Source organism: Lepidochelys kempii, chromosome 3, assembly GCF_965140265.1.
Source record: "Lepidochelys kempii isolate rLepKem1 chromosome 3, rLepKem1.hap2, whole genome shotgun sequence".
Taxonomy (NCBI): Eukaryota; Metazoa; Chordata; order Testudines; family Cheloniidae; genus Lepidochelys; species Lepidochelys kempii.
This window is the reverse complement of record NC_133258.1, coordinates 49,798,327-49,816,027: the sequence shown is the minus strand read 5'-3', so window position 1 is coordinate 49,816,027 and position 17,701 is coordinate 49,798,327. Positions and strand designations below refer to the sequence as shown.

At 39.4% G+C, this 17,701-nt stretch overlaps 1 protein-coding gene across 9 annotated transcripts in view; it reads right to left on the bottom strand.

Annotated features, from left to right (window-relative positions):
- The window catches only part of LOC140908681 (isoaspartyl peptidase/L-asparaginase-like), a 240,900-nt gene that overhangs the window by 124,796 nt on the left and 98,403 nt on the right, over positions 1 to 17,701 (bottom strand). For all 9 annotated transcript variants that reach the window (XR_012157954.1, XR_012157952.1, XR_012157953.1 and 6 more), the window contains exon 4: positions 6,595 to 6,758. Coding sequence is in view for 6 of the 9 variants with exons in the window: in XM_073336339.1 (XP_073192440.1) it covers positions 6,595 to 6,758 (164 nt within the window). In the remaining 3 variants the exon portion in view is untranslated. The remainder of the gene's footprint in view (positions 1 to 6,594; positions 6,759 to 17,701) is intronic.

Here is a 17,701-nt window from a genome sequence, read left to right as displayed (position 1 = left end):
CTGACATCTTTTGGGGAACACCTTAGCCCTAGTTTATGCTAGAAAATTAGGTTGGTTTAACTACATTGTCAGGGTATAAAAAATCCACACACTTGAGTGGCATAGTTAAGCCAATTTAAGTCCCTGTGTAGACAGCACTATCTCAACGGAAAAATTCTCTGCCTCTCAGGGAGGTGCATTACCTACACCAATGGAAGAACTTCTCCTGTCAGCACAGGTAGTGTCTACCCTGAAGCGCTACAGCAGTGCAGCTGTGCTACTGTCATGCTTTAAGCGTAGACAAGCCCTTAGTCCCTCCTTATAACATAGTACGGAAAAGAGAAAAATTTCAAAAATGGTAGGGAGCTGGGCAGAAGGAAAGACAGATATTCCCTCTTGTTACTGCTATGCAGCTTGAGACAGCAGTACCTCCATACAACCAAAAAGGGGTCATGGGCAAAAGAATAGTCTCTGTTGTTTATATTAGAGTAGTTCCTAGAGGTGCCCAACTGAGATCAGGGCCCCATTATGCTAGGTGCTGCACATACGCATAGTAGGAGACAGACACTGCCCTAAAGATCTAAATAGACAAGACAGACAAATAGTGGGAGAGAAGAGAGGCAAAATGACTTGCCTAAGTCACAAAATAGATAAATGGCAGGGCTAACAACAGACCTACTGTCTCCTGACTGATAGTCCAGTACTCTAGTCATGAGACCACTTTGCGTCTCTAGTCTACTGTGATGGAGAATGTGCTTTTTAAAGACCACATGAAAATATCTGGCCCATTTAATACTTCTTGAATCAGCATTAACTCTGCTTCTGCACTCTTAATGGTCAGGTGAGTGCAGGAACTGGCTGTCAGCCAATGACAATGCTGCTGAGAGCTGGCTATCTTACCACTGATGTGGGAAGGAGGTGTGAGGAGCTCAGCAATGAAGTAGGTGGGCTAACTGTGGATTCTAGAGCTCCATTACTTTTGTCAAGCCTGCATGTGGTTTTGAGAGCTTTATTCACTCTGACATGTTTTTACACGGGAATGGAGTGATATGTTCCCTTGTGCTAACCCACTGGCCTGGAACACCATTCTATTCTCCTTTGCTCTGAGCAAGAGAATCCATTCCCTCAGTATCACTTTCTTTTCTTTTTACCTTATACCTCTCTCTGTAAAGTGTGTGTGTGTGTTTGTTTTTTGTTTTGGGGGTTTTTTTTTTGGACAATCAGCATGAAGGACATGATAGCTCGAGGGAATGGCTTTGCAGTGATAAGCATTAGGTTTGAAATATCTAGATTCCTAGAACAACAGCTTCACAAAATTCTTTATCCTTTTGAGCTAGATATTTTTGGAGGGAGCTAAATGAGTAAGTTTCAGAGGAGGCCTGACAAAATGAAGTTGTCTGTGCTGTGCTTGGACATTAAGAATCCCATAGCATTCTGCATAAAATAGTGGTTTATCATAGTGTCCCTGACTCAAGTCCCTCCATTGTTGTACAGCATGCTGTGCTGTGCACCAGCTGATCTCTTCACCAGAGGTGCAACACTTCAGAGGTGTTGTAGGTGGTTATTTCTATATTGCCTGTAAAATACCATGCACACCTGTGACAAAGAAAATAGGTCACTGTATTGAGGAGCTTACACTCTAAGATGGACACAGAATAGGTTTTCTTTTTAAACCTCTTTTTCTTTGCAGGAGAAGCCTTGGCAAGATAGAGGAGCTGGATCATGATGTTGCATGAATCTATAAAATGAGTTTTAGAGCTCTCTCCCTCCCGCAAACTGAGGGGAAAGGGAATGTTGAACTGAATGTCTCTCTAAGACCCAGCATCCCTCCAAATGTATAATTTTGCAAGCTAAATAAAGGGTGGACGGCTTGAATCACTCCTCTGCACCAGTGGGGAAAGCTACTGTGGAGGAGAGAAAGTTATGTTTAAAGTCCTCCGCTTCCCAGGGGAGCCATAACTTGTGACTTATGTTCCTAGACACTCTGATCATGCCACTTCCCTTGCCAGAGCACCCAGCTTTTGGGGAAGCGCTGGCTTGCAGGCCCACTGGAAAAGTGGAGGTTGTGAGCACCTATCACTGTTTGAACACCAGCCCCTCCATCCAGTGCTTGTATAGAAGGCAGTGGAATCTGTGTTTGAACCTGGTCCTAAAATACCAAATTCATCAACAATCCATGATAAAAATCCAGATTCCGCCAGCTTCCTCCTCCCCCCCCAGTAATGTAGGAACGAGCAACAACTTCCCATTTTACTGTGTTTGTTAATCCTGTTAGTGGAAGGCTGTGAGTTCAGGTATGGCAGCTTGAAACATGGCATTTCTTTTAGCAGATGGAAAGATAAAACCGGATGGGGGAAAGGAGAGGAGAGGAATTAAAAAAAAATCAGCTGTCTCCGCTCCAATCAGGTTTCCAAAAGCGGAGATACAGCTGAGAGGTACATGGTACTGTTGTGAGAGTGGTTACTTACTAATGGCCTAAAAAGTCTATCACCATGGTAAACAATTTTCTGTTGACCCTTACACTCTGTGTGACTGCACCTATGCTTTGAGATCCTGCAGGAGGGAAGGTGCTATCCATATGTACAACAGTGGGCTAAATTTTCTGCTGGTGTATATGGGTGCAGCTCAGTTGAACTCAAGGGAATTGCACTAGCAGAGAATTTGGCCCAGTGTTACTGTAGAATAATAAAATAAATGTTTAGTTTATTGTATTACAAGTTATGTAAATAGAGTTGGGCAATCAGAATTGGAAGGGGAAAGAACTGAAGTGGATGGGGAAGGAGATGAGCAGAAAGCACAGGAGATAAAAAAAGGATTGAGAACAGGAGAAGGGAGATAAGAAGAGCAAGTGTTTTGCAAACGAGAGAGAAAATTAGAGGAAATTGGAGTGAAGAAAGGAGGTCTGAAGAAAAAGATACTTTTTCTACATTCCACTTTGTAAGATAGAAAGGAAGATATAAAAAAAGAGGACTGAAGGGAATAGGGGATGAATTTATTTTGAAACACATTGCCACTTGGCAAAACAACTCATTGTCATTACTAACTCAAGAGGATGGCCAGCACTGTCAATTTACAAAGAACCCCATCTAATGTTATGTGATTAGCTCAGGTGAGTCCCTGTTCTACACCGTATAGAGAGTTTACTTTGCTGTATGTAATAACCTCTTACTATATTGTAGCATGTATGCATCCGTTGTTCCTGTCTCTTCAGACTCCTATGCTCATCTGCCTCTGATTTCAGGTACATGAAAGAAATCGAGAAGCTGATGAGAAGGGAGCAAAGCTGAAAATTTTATGCTTCTGAGGTAATGAAAATAAAAATAACATAGAACATCCCAGTGAATCCTACATGATAGCAGAATAATGATGACATTTGCCAAGAGATTGCCCACATTTTCTCCAGTTTTAGTAAAGAAATGGGAAATAATTGCCCTCACCACTTTCTTGAGACCCTGTCTATGACAAACAAATGGTGACTATCTAAAAATGGGTGACAGCGATCACTGTAAAGCAGAAACAAAGACTGGCTCCGGGGGAACAGCAACTAGATATATGGTAGGTAAAACACTTTGCTGCCCATTGCAAAACCAAACCAAAGAAAAGCAATTCTCCATCAACCTTAACATGTTACACTATTCTAGATGAGAGGATAGTTTTAACTGAACTTTAATACCTTTAATACAAGTGAGTCTAAAATTATAGATTACATTTTATGGGCCTACTTCTTATTTACTTCTGCCCTTGTACATTGCTTTGGAAGTGTAAAGGGGCCTTAAAGTAGTAATAAATTAAACCCAGTTTAAGGCCCATTTGCACTACCAGAGTAGGGTAAAGGGGCTTTAATGCAAATGAGAATAAGGCCCTATATCCCAAATGCAGTAAGGGGCAATTGACCAATAGCTGAGTGTCAGCACATCATTGTTAGTATGTTTGCTGACGAGTGTCTTTAAGCAACACTGTAGTCTTATAAAAACTTTGATTCAGTTTTTGCTCTTTTCTACTGTGTCCTCTATAACTCACCACCATCCATCCTTGCTTTATTCTGTCTTACACTTCATAGGACTTTATCTTCCATGCAGTGGTTGTCAAACCTAAAGTTCACTAGAGGCATTTTTAGGAGACCCTATTATGCCTAGAAGTGTCATTGCTAAGGTCCTATTCCTGCAATTTGAGTCACACATGCTTTTGACAAGAAATAAAGGCAGATCATTCCCCCTCCCTCTGCCTCCCGATGGTAGAAGGGCATGAAAATCTTGCAGATACACGATCAGGGATACAGAAGGAGAAAGTATACCTCCTTCCTCCCGATTCAGTGGTCCTCCTCTGTCAAACTGAGGATTTCTGTATAGAGAATGCTGGATCAGGGCAGAGCTAAGGGGTAAGCATATTTATCCTCTAAGCCATATGAAGATACAAATTACTGAAATAGACTAAATTAGGTTAAATTTTTGAGCCAATCCCACTGCCTGATGTAAACCCCATCAACACTCCCCATACTGAAGTGGAGTTCCAGGGGTAGCACCAGCAGCAGCTGGCAGAAGAATCTTCAGTAGCATTGTCCTATTGACCGTAACATTGAATGTGATCGCCCAGCAGGCCCCAGTGGTAATCCCAGGACACCTAGCCAGTGTTCAGACAACCCTGTCCTTCAGCAAATCTCAGTAGACGTGTGGGCTCTCAGTGGATCTGAGACCCTTGCTCTCAAGAGAATGGACATCACCTTCCCTACAACTGATGAACAGAGTGTAAACTGCAAGGGGAACTTCACAGATTAAGGCCAGCAGGAACCGTTATGATCATTTAACCAAGTGGATCCTATATCAAGCCTGTAACTTCTGTCTGAGATAGAGCATATATTTAGAAAACATCTAATCTGCATTTAACAACTTCAAGTAATGGAGAAGGACTGTAAAAATTTGCAGCTTAATTCTAGTCTGAATTTGTCTAGCTTCAGCTTCCACTCACTGGATCTTATGTTTGTCTGAGAGATTAAAGATCCTTCTATTATCAGAAATCTTCACCTCATGTAAGTATTTCTAGACCACGAACAAGTCACCTCTTAATCTTTTTTTAAGATCAATAGAGTGAGCTTCTTTATCTCATTGTAAACTTGGTTTTCCAGACCTTGAGTAGTTCTAGTCACATTTTTCTGAGTGCTTTCCAATTTGTCAACATCTTGTGTCCACAGAGGAACAGGACACCATATTCCAGTAATGGTCTCACTAGTGCCATATACAGTGGTAACAACACCCTCATACTTCTACTTATTATTCCCCTTCTTATAAATCCAAGGACCACATTTACTGTCTTACCCTCTGTATTACGCTCTGAGCTCACAGAAATCTAGTGCCCTATACTGACTTTTTTTCCTGAAAAGCAGATGATTTGAGCCAAAATTCACATTGATTTTAACTACATATCTCCATTGGATATTTTAAAATATATAGTAGTCAATCAAAGAACATACCAGTTTTAAACTATAATATATATTAGATTTTTGTCAGATGCAAATCCTAGCAACAATGATTACCATGCAACCACACTAGGGTTTTTTTTAATGTAAAATGTTTGCTTAGACTGATAAATAGATTTAACACATGAAAGGCTAGTGCAGATAATTACGTAGATGCTTTTTTTAAAAAAAAACAAAAGATCAGAGAGAATAATTCTGCCTTTCTCATTATAATAATGTTAATCTGTGGCTTCATTGTATCATATTAAGCTGTATTAGTTACATAATGATGTTGAACTCTCAGTTAACTGATCTGTGGGTGGCTTAATGAGTCAGATTTCTATCAGGGAAACATTGAATTAAAACATGATTGATGACCATTGCAATATTATCAAAAAGATACTGAGACAGTCCTATAATTTTGTCTGTGACTGCTGAAATTTAGCAACTTCCTTTTACTGTACAATATATGAATCCCCTTAACCAGTTAATACTAGAAGACAAGATTTCCTACAAAGACAAATACTGCCAACATCATCAGGTTGGATACTACTTTCAATAAAAAATTATTTCTACTTTCCCTATTTTGTCTCATTTTGTTCCTGCAGAAGATGAGTATCTTTAGTCCCATAAAGATGAAGTGCTTGTCCATAGGCCTACCGTCTCAAGATGGATGCATTTGTGGTTACTACATTTGGACTTGAGGGCTTTTGAAAGTTCAATCTTAGATGAAGATTATCTCTAAGACAGCAAACTCCTAAATTCAACCATCACCCAGATCTGATCTCATAATCCCTCTCTTTGCTTCCACTTGTTCTTCAAGATTCAAGGTTCACCTTACGTGTACACATGCTATGTGAATTATGAAAAACAGTTCAGCCATCAAACCCAATATGCACAGTGTGGTCCAAGATCTAGCCCTAAGTAGATCCAATACAAAATCACTTTTTAAGAAATCACTAGGTAGCAAAGACTTTCTTCAGTTTCCATGTGTTTTTCTAAAACAAGAAATATACAAAATCAAATATGATGTGACAATCTATGCTACATTTTTCTTTCCTTTGTCCAGACATACTAGTATTTGCAGCTTCATTCAAAAGGCATAAATCCAAGTTAGTATTTGTGTCAACCAAATCAGTAACATATCCATAATTGCTACTTACAATTCTGTGTTAAAAAGTGATTTGACAGTCTGCTTGTATTTGCGGTATTGCTCCCATTCAGCTTTGGCATGGTCTGTTACTAACTCTTCTACAGGCACTTGAGGTATGCCTAGCTTCTCAGCAAACTGGTTAGCACCCGTTCCAGTGAGCATCACATAAGGTGTCTAAAAAAAAAATCAGAGAGAGAAACAGAATAGTAAAAATAATCTTCAATGCTATCAGCCGCATGATACATTAAAAATTATTATATTTAAAGTCTCTATTCCTTTAGCACCCAGAGGCCCTAATTAGAATCACAGTCCCATTCTCATAGGCATTCTGTAAACACATTTGAAGAAACAGACCACTGTGCAAAGAATTTTTGGTCTAATCAATATACTGTAGGTTTAAAAGATTCTTAGGCTGATGTATTGCAAGCTGCCTCAGGAATTTGGACTTCCAAGTTCCACTGGAATTAATGGGAATGGTGCACGTAAATTTCTTAGTCAGTATTGAAAATCTCAGCCTTAAGGTTTGAAGTACAGTCTAATTTGTCTTGGGGCCTACAAGAAGGCAAATTTTAGTCACACACTTAATTTCCTCTGTGACAATTATGCATGATACCAAAAAAAAAAGAAACAATGATTTTGGTTCACTTCTCTTTATTTCTCCCCTTTCTCATTTAAATCTCACTGTCTAATTTTTCCCATTTCTTTCCTTTAAATTCTTTTCTTTGCCTTCATTTTTTTATTTTTCTTTCTTCTCTCACTATTTTCTTTCTTCTCTTCCTTAAGTTCAGGGTCAGCAGATGAATATCATGGTATTAATAACTACTCTCATTATTAAATTGTGCTTTACTTGCAGCACTTCTGAGAACAAAAGATACCACATTCCTATTCTGTGGTTGTATACAATGTTTCTCCACAGAGTACAACAGAAAGCAGTTAAAAAACCCTTTTTAAAATATGGAAGGAAATCCTGTTCTCTACTCAATGGCCTTCTGCAGAACTGGTGTTTTTCTACTCATCTGCACAGGGGTAATGGAGCAGGATGTGGGGACCCTGCACAGAGGGTCCACATACCAAGTCCACTATAAATCCAATCTCTGTGGTGACTCTCTGCATGTCCTATAGATCAGGGACATGAGCAAGAGGATCGGAAAGATACATTCTTACTAATTAGACTGTAGTAATGCCCAGAATACACTAAGCATTTTCCAAACACAAAGGAAAGATAGGTTTGACATGGTCCCTGTGGGGCAAGCAGCAGCCACTACAGTCATGGGGCTACAGCAGTAGCCACAGAGTGCCTCTTCTTTTACTCTCTACCCTGAGGGAAAAGGGAGGATTTGAGCCTGAGGCAGGAGCAGGAAAGATCTGGACCATTATTTGAGTGAGTTAGGTCAGTTAGGTCCAGGCGCGCCCTGTCTCCCCAAATGGAGGAGTCACATTCTGCCCACGAACTTATATAAAGGATGGTGATGCTTGTCCTAGCCACAAGTGTTGAAGAATTAGAATTAGTGTAATTAAAATTCCTTTTGGTTGGAAATATGAAAAAAGAACATTTTTCAACAGTATCAGTTTTACTGGTTTCTCAAATCATCCCATGAAAAAAATATTTCAACTGAAGAAATACTTTGCAGGCAATGTGCTCGCTTAGATAGGAAAATTAAGTCTGTAAATATAAAAATAAGTAAACAAAAACTATCAATGTATTGTATAGATTCATAGATTCATAGATATTTAGGTCAGAAGGGACCATTATGATCATCTAGTCTGACCTCCTGCACAATGCAGGCCACAGAATTTCACCCACCACTCCTAAAAAAGACCTCACACCTATATCTGTGCTATTGAAGTCCTCAAATTGTAGTCTGAAGACCTCAAGGAGCAGAGAATCCTCCAGCAAGTGACCCGTGCCCCATGCTACAGAGGAAGGCGAAAAACCTCCAGGGCCTTCCAATCTGCCCTGGAGGAAAATTCCTTCCCGACCCCAAATATGGCGATCAGCTAAACCCTGAGCATATGGGCAAGATTCATCAGCCAGATACTACAGAAAATTCTTTCCCGGGTAACTTGGATCTTACCCCATCTAAAAACCCATCACAGGCCATTGGGCCTATTTACCATGAATATTTAATTACCAAAACCATGTTATCCCATCATACCATCTCCTCCATAAACTTATCGAGTTTAATCTTAAAGCAAGATAGATCTTTTGCCCCCACTACTTCCCTCGGAAGGCTATTCCAAAACTTCACTCCTCTGATGGTTAGAAACCTTCGTCTAATTTCTAATCTAAATTTCCTAGTGGCCCGTTTATATCCATTTGTTCTTGTGTCCACATTGGTACTGAGTTTAAATAATTCCTCTCCCTCTCTGGTATTTATCCCTCTGATATATTTATAGAGAGCAATCATATCTCCCCTCAACCTTCTTTTAGTTAGGCTAAACAAGCCAAGCTCCCTGAGTCTCCTTTCATAAGACAAGTTTTCCATTCCTCGGATCATCCTAGTAGCCCTTCTCTGTACCTGTTCCAGTTTGAATTCATCCTTCTTAAACATGGGAGACCAGAACTGCACACAGTATTCCAGGTGAGGTCTCACCAGTGCCTTATATAAGGGTACTAAAACCTCCTTATCCCTACTGGAAATACCTCTCCTGATGCATCCCAAGACGACATTAGCTTTTTTCACAGCCATATCACATTGGCAGCTCATAGTCATCCTATGATCAACCAATACTCCAAGGTCCTTTTCCTCCTCCGTTACTTCTAGTTGATGCGTCCCTAGCTTATAACTAAAATTCTTGTTATTAATCCCTAAATGCATGACCTTACACTTCTCACTATTAAATTTCATCCTATTCCTATTACTCCAGTTTACAAGGTCATCCAGATCCTCCTGTAGGGTATCCCTCTCCTTCTCTAAATTAGCAATACCTCCCAGCTTTGTATCATCTGCAAACTTTATTAGCACACTCCCACTTTTTGTGCCCAGGTCAGTAATAAAAAGATTAAATAAGATTGGTCCCAAAACTGATCCTTGAGGAACTCCACTGGTAACCTCCCTCCAACTTGACAGTTCACCTTTCAGTAGGACCCGTTGTAGTCTCCCCTTTAACCAATTCCCTATCCACCTTTCAATTTTCCTATTGATGCCCATCTTATCCAATTTAACTAATAATTCCCCATGTGGCACAGTATCAAACGCCTTACTAAAATCTAAGTAAATTAGAACCACTGTGTTTCCTTTATCTAAAAAATCTGTTACTCTCTCAAAGAAGGAGATCAGGTTGGTTTGGCACGATCTACCTTTTGTAAAACCATGTTGTATTTTGTCCCATTTACCATTGACTTCAATGTCCTTAACTACCTTCTCCTTCAACATTTTTTCCAAGACCTTGTGTCACGGTTCCTCCCCCACTCTGAACTCTAGGGTACAGATGTGGGGACCTGCATGAAAAACCTCCTAAGCTTATCTTTACCAGCTTAGGTCAAAACTTCCCCAAGGTACAAAATATTACCCCCGTTATCCTTGGACTGGCCGCTACCACCACCAAACTAATACTGGTTACTGGGGAAGAGCTGTTTGGACGCGTCCTTCCCCCCAAAATACTTCCCAAAACCTTGCACCCCACTTCCTGGACAAGGTTTGGTAAAAAGCCTCACCAATTTGCATAGGTGACCACAGACCCAAACCCGTGGATCTGAAAACAATGAAAAAGCATTCAGTGTTTTACAAGAAGACTTTTAATAAAAAATAGAAGTAAATAGAAATAAAGAAATCCCCCCTGTAAAATCAGGATGGTAGATATCTTACAGGGTAATTAGATTCAAAAACATAGAGAACCCCTCTAGGCAAAACCTTAAGTTACAAAAAAGATACACAGACAGAAATAGTTATTCTATTCAGCACAATTCTTTTCTCAGCCATTTAAAGAAATCATAATCTAACACATACCTAGCTAGATTACTTACTAAAAGTTCTAAGACTCCATTCCTGTTCTGTCCCCGGCCAAGACGACTACAGACAGACCCAGACCCTTTGTTTCTCTCCCTCCTCCCAGCTTTTGAAAGTATCTTGTCTCCTCATTGGTCATTTTGGTCAGGTGCCAGCGAGGTTACCATTACCTTCTTAACCCTTTACAGGTGAGAGGAGCTTTCCCCTGGCCAGGAGGGATTTCAAAGGGGTTTACCCTTCCCTTTATATTTATGACACCTTGCATACTACAGATGTCAAACTAACAGGCCTATAATTACTTGGATCACTTTTTTTCCTTTTCTTAAAAATAGGAACTATGTTAGCAATTCTCCAATCATACGGTACAACCCCTGAGTTTACAGATTCATTAAAAATTCTTGCTAATGGGCTTGCAATTTCTTGTGCCAATTCTTTTAATATTCTTGGATGAAGATTATCTGGGCCCCCCGATTTAGTCCCATTAAGCTGTTTGAGTTTCGCTTCTACCTCAGATATGGTGATGTCTACCTCCATATCCTCATTCCCATTTATCATGCTACCATTATCCCTAAGATCCTCTTTAGTCTTATTAAAGACTCAGGCAAAGTATTTGTTTAGATATTGGGCCATGCCTAGATTATCCTTGACCTCCATTCCATCCTCAGTTTTTAGCGGTCCCACTTCTTCTTTCTTTGTTTTCTTCCTATTTATATGACTATAGAACCTTTTACTATTGGTTTTAATTCCCTTTGCAAGGTCCAACTCTACTTGACTTTTAGCCTGTCTCACTTTATCCCTACATATTCTGACCTCAATAAGGTAGCTTTCCTTACTGATCCCTCCCTTCTTCCACTCCCTATATGCTTTCTGCTTTTTCTTAATTACCTCTCTAAGATGCTTGCTCATCCAGCTTGGTCTACAACTCCTGCCTATGAATTTTTTCCCCTTTCTTGGGATGCAGGCTTCCGATAGCTTCTGCAGCTTTAATTTAAAATAATCCCAGGCCTCCTCTACCTTTAAACCCATAAATTCTTCAGTCCAATCCACTTCCCTAACTAATTTCCTTAATTTTTGAAAGTCAGCCCTTTTGAAATCAAAAACCCTAGTTGCAGATTTATTTTTGTTAATCCTTCCATTCAGTTTGAACTGAATTAGCTCATGATCACTTGAGCCAAGATTATCCCCTACAACCATTTCCTCTATGAGGTCCTCATTACTCACCAAGACCAAATCTAAAATGGCATCCCCTCTAGTCGGTTCAGCAACTACTTGCTGAAGGAATCCATCAGCTATCGCATCTAGGAAAATCTGAGCCCTATTATTATTACTAGCACTCGTCCTCCAGTCTATATCTGGGAAGTTAAAGTCTCCCATGATCACACAGTTTCCATTAGTATTTACTTTATTAAAAACATTAAAAAGGGCTCTATCCATATCCAAATTAGATCCCGGCGGTCTATAGCACACCCCAAGCACTATCCCAGGGGAGGCTCTAATAGTTTTCTTCTCCAATTTAATTGTTGCCCAGACAGACTCAGTCATATCCATTTCATCGCTTCTTATTTCTTTACATTCTATCTCATCATTGATATACAGTGCTACTCCACCACCTTTACCTTTATTTCGGTCTTTCCTAAACAGCACATACCCTTCAATACCTGTAGCCCAGTCATGACGACTATTCCACCAGGTCTCTGTTATACCTATAATATCTGGTTTCACTTCCTGCACCAGTAACTCTAATTCCTCCATGTATGGATGTAAAACTAAATTTTGGTGAATATAGATGTTCACTTTACTCCAGCACTAGAGGACAAGTCTTATTTAACTTCAAAAGAGTGAAGGTAAAAAGAACCCTGCACTTTGAAAATTCTGTATTATTTATCAGTCTAAAGATACTTTTTCTGACTGTCTTCTGCCCCATATAATAATCCTGTAACAACCTAGTCACATTTTGTAAAACTGTATTGGAGGAACACTAACATATCATTATGATAAAACCCCAAATGTCATTCTTAACACAAATGGATTAGGGATTTGATATGTAGCACCACAGCACCAGCGTGCTAACCAATGAGCATGACAGAGAAGTGATAAATGACCTCAGCCTACCTATTATGCAACACAATCCATAACCTCTGAGTCAAATCTGTGGTTAAACTTGTAACTGTACTACTATACATGAATTTTCTCAGTCAAACAACTTCCCATGAGAGTATGCATCAGATTTAATACAAGTTGCTGAACTTATTTATCAAGTTCCTCAGTCTAATATTTATCTATAACACTTTTGTTGATATAGGTTTGAAGGTACTATGGATTTTTTTATAGTTTGCTTTAAATAATACAAGCTCATATTTCTTGGAACTACCCTTGAACATTCCTTGTACTAAAATAATATGTAAAAATAAAATGCAGTTCATATTATCAAATACTCCTAAGATTCACGTGCAGTACAATGGAAACATTTTGTTATTTGGAATTAACTGGAACATTTTACAATATATTTATGCTCACAGAAAAAGCAATGCAAAGTCTGAAATGCTTATAGGATCTGATTCAAATCCCATTCAAATAAATTGGGGTCTTTCAACTGACCAATGATTTTTTGATTAGGTTTATACTGAATCATAGATGACAGAGATGGAAAAGACCTCCTAGATCATCCAGTCCATCTCCCTAGCAATACAGAATAATACTTATTGTATATTTTCCAGTGTTTTATTCAAAGTGCTAAGGCTTCTGTTGGCGCAGAGAATACTGTACAGCCTGCATCTCATTGGCAGAAAGATTTTCCATTATTATTATTATTATTATTATTAATTTGCCTGACTGTAGCACATAGGAAGGAGAATCACTCACAGAATAAAAAGACAGTCCCTGCCCCAAAGAGTTTACAACTGAAGTACAGGAATAAAAAAACCCACTACAGTGGGTTATAGGCCCACTCTTTCTTTTTTTGTGCACCCTAACAGTCTCACTGAATTAAACATGACATTTAGGTGCACAAGGAATTCAGGCTCAGGCCCTACAACAATATTATGATACATCTAGGAAGCAAAACTGTATACATATGTAATATGAAAATTGTACTTGTTATGCATTTTTAAAGCTTATATTTTATCAGTATTACAAATAAACTAATATGCTAAAATCACTAGCATAATTACTTTCATACACTATTATCATCAATAAAAATAATATACTTTGATACTAACACAATTAGAACAAAGTTCATGAATAAAAAATTTGGTAATGCAATAAATAGAGCTTCTGGGAAATGCTGATATTGCTTCACATGGTTTATAGCTTTGCTATATGTTTCAGGAACTATTTTAATTTCTCTCCTGGGGCAGAAGTAGAATGGCAATGAGAAGAGTAACACAACAGTCTTGTTATTCTGGATGTTCATGCTGCATCACCAAGTTGAATCCATTTTAAAGAGATACTCTATTACTGTTTGAGGAATTTGTATTGCTCTAAAACACAGTGGATTCTGTTAATACTTCAAACACAAATTATAACATTTCAGGCAAATTTTATATACTCACATTTCGTAGTACTGGAATGTTTATTTGATGTCACAGGGTTTGTTTTAGCCATGGTTTGATTTTTCAAATATATGCTGATACTATATTCCAATACAATGCAGCCAATCCCATCTGACATTAATTATTAGGCAGTGAGTTTGTGCCTAGAAAACGCAAGGCGTATTGGTTTTGCAGGTAAGTGTTTGCAGATGTCCTATATCATGTGCTGCCCAGGCAGAGTGTGATAGGGTGTCTTCTCTTTGCATACTCCTTTCACTGCCTATCACAGAATAACTAGGGCATATGAAGGGCAGTGAGTGAAGATAATTGGGGTAAAATCTGCATAATTCATAGCCTTGTCATGTTAAATACTCTACAGCAGCTATTTTCCACTAACACCTGCTTCACTGTAGGAGCATCAGCAATATGTATCACATGAACAATTAGGGAAGGGACACTCTGATTGTACAGTGCCAATGAGGACACAAATGGAGGATGGTAGAACAATACCACAGTTAGCTATGGAAAGGGACATGGGCACAACCAATCAGGACATATATCCAACAGCAGTCCTAAGAAAGGAACTATTCTGCCAATAGCTAACTTATTGATAATTTGATGAGCATTATGGCAACATGAGAGTTTCAGAAACAGCCTGATACATTATAAGCAATAGATCTCTATAAAAGCCACAAAATTAAGGGATGATACACCCCCACCCCCCAGACTGAGGTTTAATGGCAGCAGAGCAAAGTGAGATGTGTCCCTATGAAGCTCACAGAAAAGCACAAGAATGGGACTAACTATGCCAAGACTCTCTGCTATACAACATAGCTATCAGCTACAAGAGGTTAGTCATTTGTAGGCTCTTTTAATAACCTATGGCTATGGACAGTGATTGTCCAAAGCCTTGATCTGTATGGGCTTTTGCTGGTGTTACCACAACTGTGCATTGGCTCTCAGTGGTGCATAGCTAGGATCTGATCCTCAGTAAATCAGAGAAATCCCTTATGTAAATAAAAAAAAAGAGGAATGTGTATGTGAGAGGAAGATTTCACTATCTTTCCCCCCATTTCTCTTTTCCTTTAGCACAGTGGCTATAGGGATTTCTCCTTTTTAAATATGAGTTTGTCTTTGCATCTGAAGCCTGAAGTCCTTCCCCGACCTACCTCCCCGGCCAACAAGTTCAATCACTTCTCCACATTTCCTTTTCTCATTTCCTACTTTGAAATACTGCCACAAGCTAAATTACTGTTACAGAACAGAAGGAAGAAATGGGTTGTGGAGAGAAAGGGAAAGAGATAGTAGAAACAGCAGGCAGAAGAAACAGGCCTGATGAGATTACAATCTTTGGATGCCATTGTAGCTGCAGCCTATAATAGTTTAAAAAGAGGAGAATCCATATAGCCAGGAAGTTGGTTTATGTAAGAGTCCCACAGACACGAACAATGCTTTGTCCTGATAGTGGGACTCAAACATCATTCATGGTGGTGAAAGGCTAACCTAAGCAATTTACTATTTGCTAATTTGGTTCTTTCTATGGTACATGCACTCCTGCCACCAGGCAGATTCAAAATTGCAGAGGCGACACTACGAACACTTTGAGCCAGCTGCTATAACATGTTGAGAGCTCAATACGCAGAGCAGCTGATTAGTTCTTTATCCAGTTAATCCACATGAGAACACACATGTTACATCCAGGACAAGTCACAATAAATTAGGCAGTCAGCCTGAGACAACCAGAAGTGATGCATCATGTATAGAATACCTGGACAAGGAATGCTGGGATGAACAGGGATCCACACACGCTAGTAGCCAGTTAATAGATCAGGTCTGGCTCACATTAACAACAATCATTGAGCAATCAGCCAAATCAAATATGGACTAAGTCTGAAAAAAGGTAACACTTTCAAGTTAGATTCACACTTAATTTGTGACATACCATTTATGTGCTGCAGCCAGCTGTCTTTGGTGTACCAGCTCATTATTCTGATGTCACAACAAGGTAGTGTTGTACAACAAAGTCCAATTATCATTAGAACTCTGTTCTCTGAGACTCCTGGTCACCATAGCAGCATAGGACTGCAGGCAGCTCAGTCCACACATAAACACACTGACTCACTGTCTTTCCCTTTGTGGAGAACTGCAAATCACCTCACGTACATCACAGATTGACAAGGCAAACCTCTGTGACCATGGGAAATCCTCCTCCCTCTGGGGCTCGTAGATTGTATTTATAGAGTTCAAGACCAAAAGGGAACACTGAATCCTCAAGTATGACCTCCTGTATATCACCAGTCATTAAATAACATGAGTTTGGCAAAATTATATCTTCCAGAAAGACATTCAGTCTTGATCTGAAAACATCAAAAGATGGAAAATCCACCACGTCCCTTGGAGGTTGGCTCCAGTGATTAACCACCCTCTGTTAAAAACATGTGCCTAATTTCCAATTTTTATTTGTCTGGCTTCAGCTTCCGAACACTGGTGTTTATGCCTTTTTTATACAGGGTTAAAGAGTCCTTTGTACCGGATATATTCTCCCTGTGAAGGTGCTTATAAACTGTAATCAAGTCATCTCTCAATCTTCTCTTTGATAAACTAAACAGATTAATTTCTTTAAGTCTTTCACTTTAAGGCAATTTCTCCAGCCCTCAATTCATTTTTATTGCTCTTTTCTGCACCCGCTCCAATTTTTCCACATGCTTCTCAAAACGTGGATACCAGAACTGTATGCAGCATTCCAACCACACCTAGCACTGATCCATGAGGAACACCACAAGAAACATCCCTACTCAATGATTCCCCATTAATGACTACTTTTTGAGGTCTGTCAACCAGTTCTTATTCCATTTAATATGTGCATTATTGATACTATATATTGCTAATTTTTCAATCCGAATGCCATACAGTACTAAGTCTAACTCCTTACAAAAGTCTTAACTGTGATGCGTCTAAGTAGCCCAACCACACAGATGACCTGTCAAGGTTCCTCCCCCACTCTGAACGCTAGGGTACAGATGTGGGGACCTGCATGAAAAACCTCCTAAGCTTCTCTTTACCAGCTTAGGTCAAAACTTCCCCAAGGTATAAAATATTCCACCCTTTGTCCTTGGATTGGCCGCTACCACCACCAAACAAATACTGGTTACTGGGGAAGAGCTGTTTGGGCGCGTCTTTCCCCCCCAAATACTTCCCAAAACCTTGCACCCCACTTTCTGGACAAGCTTTGGTAAAAAGCCTCACCAATTTGCCTAGGTGACTACAGACCCAGAGCCTTGGATCTTAAGAACAATGAACAATCCTCCCAACACTTGCACCCCCCCTTTCCTGGGAAATGTTGGATAAAAAGCCTCACCAATTTGCATAGGTGACCACAGACCCAAACCCTTGGATCTGAGAACAATGAAAAAGCATTCAGTTTTCTTACAAGAAGACTTTTAATAGAAATAGAAGTAAATAGAAATAAAGAAATCTCCCCTGTAAAATCAGGATGGTAGATACCTTACAGGGTAATTAGATTCAAAACATAGAGAACCCCTCTAGGCAAAACCTTAAGTTACAAAAAAGATACACAAACAGAAATAGTTATTCTATTCAGCACAGTTCTTTTCTCAGCCATTAAAAGAAATCATAA